Raw genomic sequence first — 3,265 nt, forward strand, 5'->3', positions numbered from 1 at the left:
CCTAAAAATATCTGATTTTGAAATTTTACCGAAAATTTGGAAATTTGCTGCTAATGTTTTACGCTTTCTATTGTTTAAAAAAAATGAAAGATAGTTTAATAAATGCCGCCAACATAAAGTAGACATGTTGCTAATGCTATTTAATATATAATTTATGTGATATAACCACTTTCTGTATACTGAATGTATATCATATATGTGGGTGCTTTCTGAGCACAATTTTCTCACTGTACATATGAAACACTAGCTCTTATATGAATAAACTTCTGCATCACACTGCATAATCAAGTGTCTAGTCCACCACTTATTTGCTCTATTAATTTTTCACTTTCTGTATACGCAAAAAAGTTTTAAAGTTGGAAAAATGCATTTTTTCACAATTTTTCACGCTATTTTGTTTTTTTTTTCATTAAGATTTGTTATAAGTATCGACTCCAATTTACTAGAAAAGTACAATATGTCACGAGAAAACAATCTCAGAATCAGCCGGATAGGTAAAAGCATCCCGAAGTTATTAATGAATAAAGTGACACTGGTCATATTCATAAAATTTACTCCGGTCCTTAAGGGGTTAAGGAAGGATGAAAATCTGTTTATCCTTTTTTTCCGGGAGGAAAAAAGGAAAGAAAACCTCCAAGCCATCCATTTCAAGATGGATATGTGATACTATTGGATTGTGCTACTCTTCTGCAGGAAAATCTCCTCCTGAATTTACTAGGGCACATTCTTTTAGAGCGGTTGCCTCTAGCTGGGCCGAACGATGTTCTGTGCCTTTTGGAGAATATTTGTCAGCTGCTTCTTGGCCGTCATTGTCTACCTTTGTTAAACATATAGAATGGATGCTAGTTTTTCGGATAACCCTTCCTCTGGGAATATTTCTTGCTAGTTTACTATATGTTGTGATGCCAATGGGACGTAAGGGAAGCTGAAATTATTAAGTTAACTGATGTTGTTGGGAGGTGGGGCTTATTTATACTTCCAGAAGGAGTTGATTAAAAAGTTTACTATTGTTTTCATTAAAATATTCCTTCGTCCCAGAGGCTTGCAGGGCCGATAATACTCCATATTTTGTCTCAGGGAAAACAATATACTTTAATAATTTCAGCTTCTGGAGTTGGGCGCATAATTTAAAACTAACTTAAAACTTTTAGGCTATGTTTACACAACATACTATTGTTTAAAAGAACAGCCGTTCTTTTCATACTGGAATGATATGCATTGAAGTCCATGGAACAATATGCATTGTTTTCACACAATGTATTGAACAAAACAATGGCCATTGTTCTATTGACTTCAATGCACATCATTGCAGTGTGAAAAGAAAGTATGTTGTGTTTTTTTTTTTAGAAATTAGTGAATAATTCATCTAAATTTCCCAGGATTGGATGCAGCTCTTCCCAGCACCCAGGGTAGAGCGGCAGGGAGCAGCGCTGAAAGGTCGGCAGCTTAATGAGCCTGGATGTCAAATTAGTGCAATTTTCCTCCCCGCCTTCTAAGAGCCATAGCGCTTTTATTTTGCCACCTACAGATTGGCGTCATTTTTTTGCGCCATGATCTCTAGTTTTTATTACTGTCATATTGGTGTAACATATGAGGGAACAATAATGAGGGAACAATAATGTTATATTTTAATAGATCAGACTTTTCTGAACGCTACAATATATAACATGCTTATTTATTTATGTTTTAATATTTTTATTTTTATAATGGGCAAGGGGGTATTTTAAACTTTTATTGGGAGGGGTGTTTATAAAGTTTTTTTTAAAATACTTTAAAAAAATTAACACTTTTTTTTTTTACTTTAAAACATGCAATCATTAGATTGCATGTACTGATCTATGCTACACCATAGCATAGCACAGATCAGTGTTATTGGCGATCTATGTATAGAGCCTGTCTGAGAGACTTACCCCTGCCCATTATTACAAGTGATCGGGACCCCCGCAGCATGGCACTCAGGCACCTCTGCTCAACAGCCTTTGGCTGTATCCATGTTGTACACTACTCAAGTTCTCCAGATGCTGAGAGTCAAGAGTCAGAGAACGCTGCTGGATCCAAACAGTTCAGCAACTCCGCTCAGCACTATTCTTTATTGTTCGCCAATATGAGTGGGTCCAAAATACAGAAAAATAGGTGAAAATCTTTCAATAGTTTTTGTCATGGTCCGTGTCTTGAGGCTCTGGTTTAGACTACTGTCTGAAATAGGCTACAAAATAAGGACCAAATACTGACTAAATACAACGAATTACCCCAGCCTGTCGCCGGAGTTTCTGTTCCCTTATGTGTCTTTTTTTTAAGGTCAATCATTTGTACGTAGATTTTATTCACTTAATTTCTACAAATGACAAAAAAATTTTATTCTTTCTTGTAGAGATGTTTTTATGTCCTTATTCCTCAGACTGTATATAATGGGGTTGATCAATGGGGTGAGCACAGTGTATAGCAGGGAGAGGATTTTCTTCATATTCAAAATTTGTCCTTCTGTCGGGAAAACATAAACACCAAATATAGTAAAGTAGAATATGGAGACCACGGTGAGGTGGGAGCTACAGGTGGAGAAGGCTTTCTGTCTACTGACACGAGACTGAAGCCGGAAGATGGTGGCAATAATATTAATATAGGATATTATTATAATTGTAATAGGGATGAACAACACAGGGAAGCTCAGTATATAGACCTCTAACCTAACAATGTTTGTATCAGAACAGGCAATTTCTATTAAAGGAAGAAGATCACAGAAAATGTGATCAATAACATTTGGTCCACAATACGTCATCACTGATATTGTTAGGGCATCAATTAATGTAAAAGAAAAGCTGACTAACCAAGAAGTGATGACCAACTTCACACACTGTCCATTGGTCATGATGGAGGGGTAACGGAGGGGATTACAGATGGCCACATATCTGTCATAGGACATCACAGCCAGGAGGAGACACTCAAAGGTTTCTACAACACCAAAAAACCAAAACTGAGTGAAGCAGCCAATAAAGGTGATGGCTCCCCCCTTACTCAGCAGAATATGGAGCAGGTTGGGGACAATATCTGTGATCAACAAAATATCACTGACAGAGAGATGGGAGATAAAGAAGTACATTGGGGTGTGGAGGATCTTGCTGGTGGACACCAGGGTGATGATCAGGAGGTTCCCACATATTGTCCCAAAGTAAGCCACCAGGAGAAGACAGAAGAGAAACATTCTGCTGCTGCTTTGAAATCCTAAGAGGAAAAACGTTGGGGCCACAGTCACATTGTTCTGCTGCAT

At 37.3% G+C, this 3,265-nt stretch overlaps 1 protein-coding gene across 1 annotated transcript; it reads right to left on the reverse strand.

The window, feature by feature from the left end:
- Positions 1-2,335: 2,335 nt before the first annotated feature.
- LOC138785937 (olfactory receptor 11L1-like) lies at positions 2,336-3,265 on the reverse strand. The gene has a single exon (XM_069962432.1). It carries the CDS (start codon positions 3,263-3,265, stop codon positions 2,336-2,338), a length of 930 nt encoding a protein of 309 aa, XP_069818533.1.

The sequence above is a fragment of the Dendropsophus ebraccatus genome, chromosome 1, assembly GCF_027789765.1.
Source record: "Dendropsophus ebraccatus isolate aDenEbr1 chromosome 1, aDenEbr1.pat, whole genome shotgun sequence".
NCBI lineage: Eukaryota > Metazoa > Chordata > Amphibia > Anura > Hylidae > Dendropsophus > Dendropsophus ebraccatus.

What these genes read in the sequence shown, in the direction of transcription:
- LOC138785937 (XM_069962432.1), bottom strand. Translation starts at nt 3,265, where the DNA reads ATGCAGCAGAACAATGTGACTGTGGCCCCAACGTTTTTCCTCTTAGGA.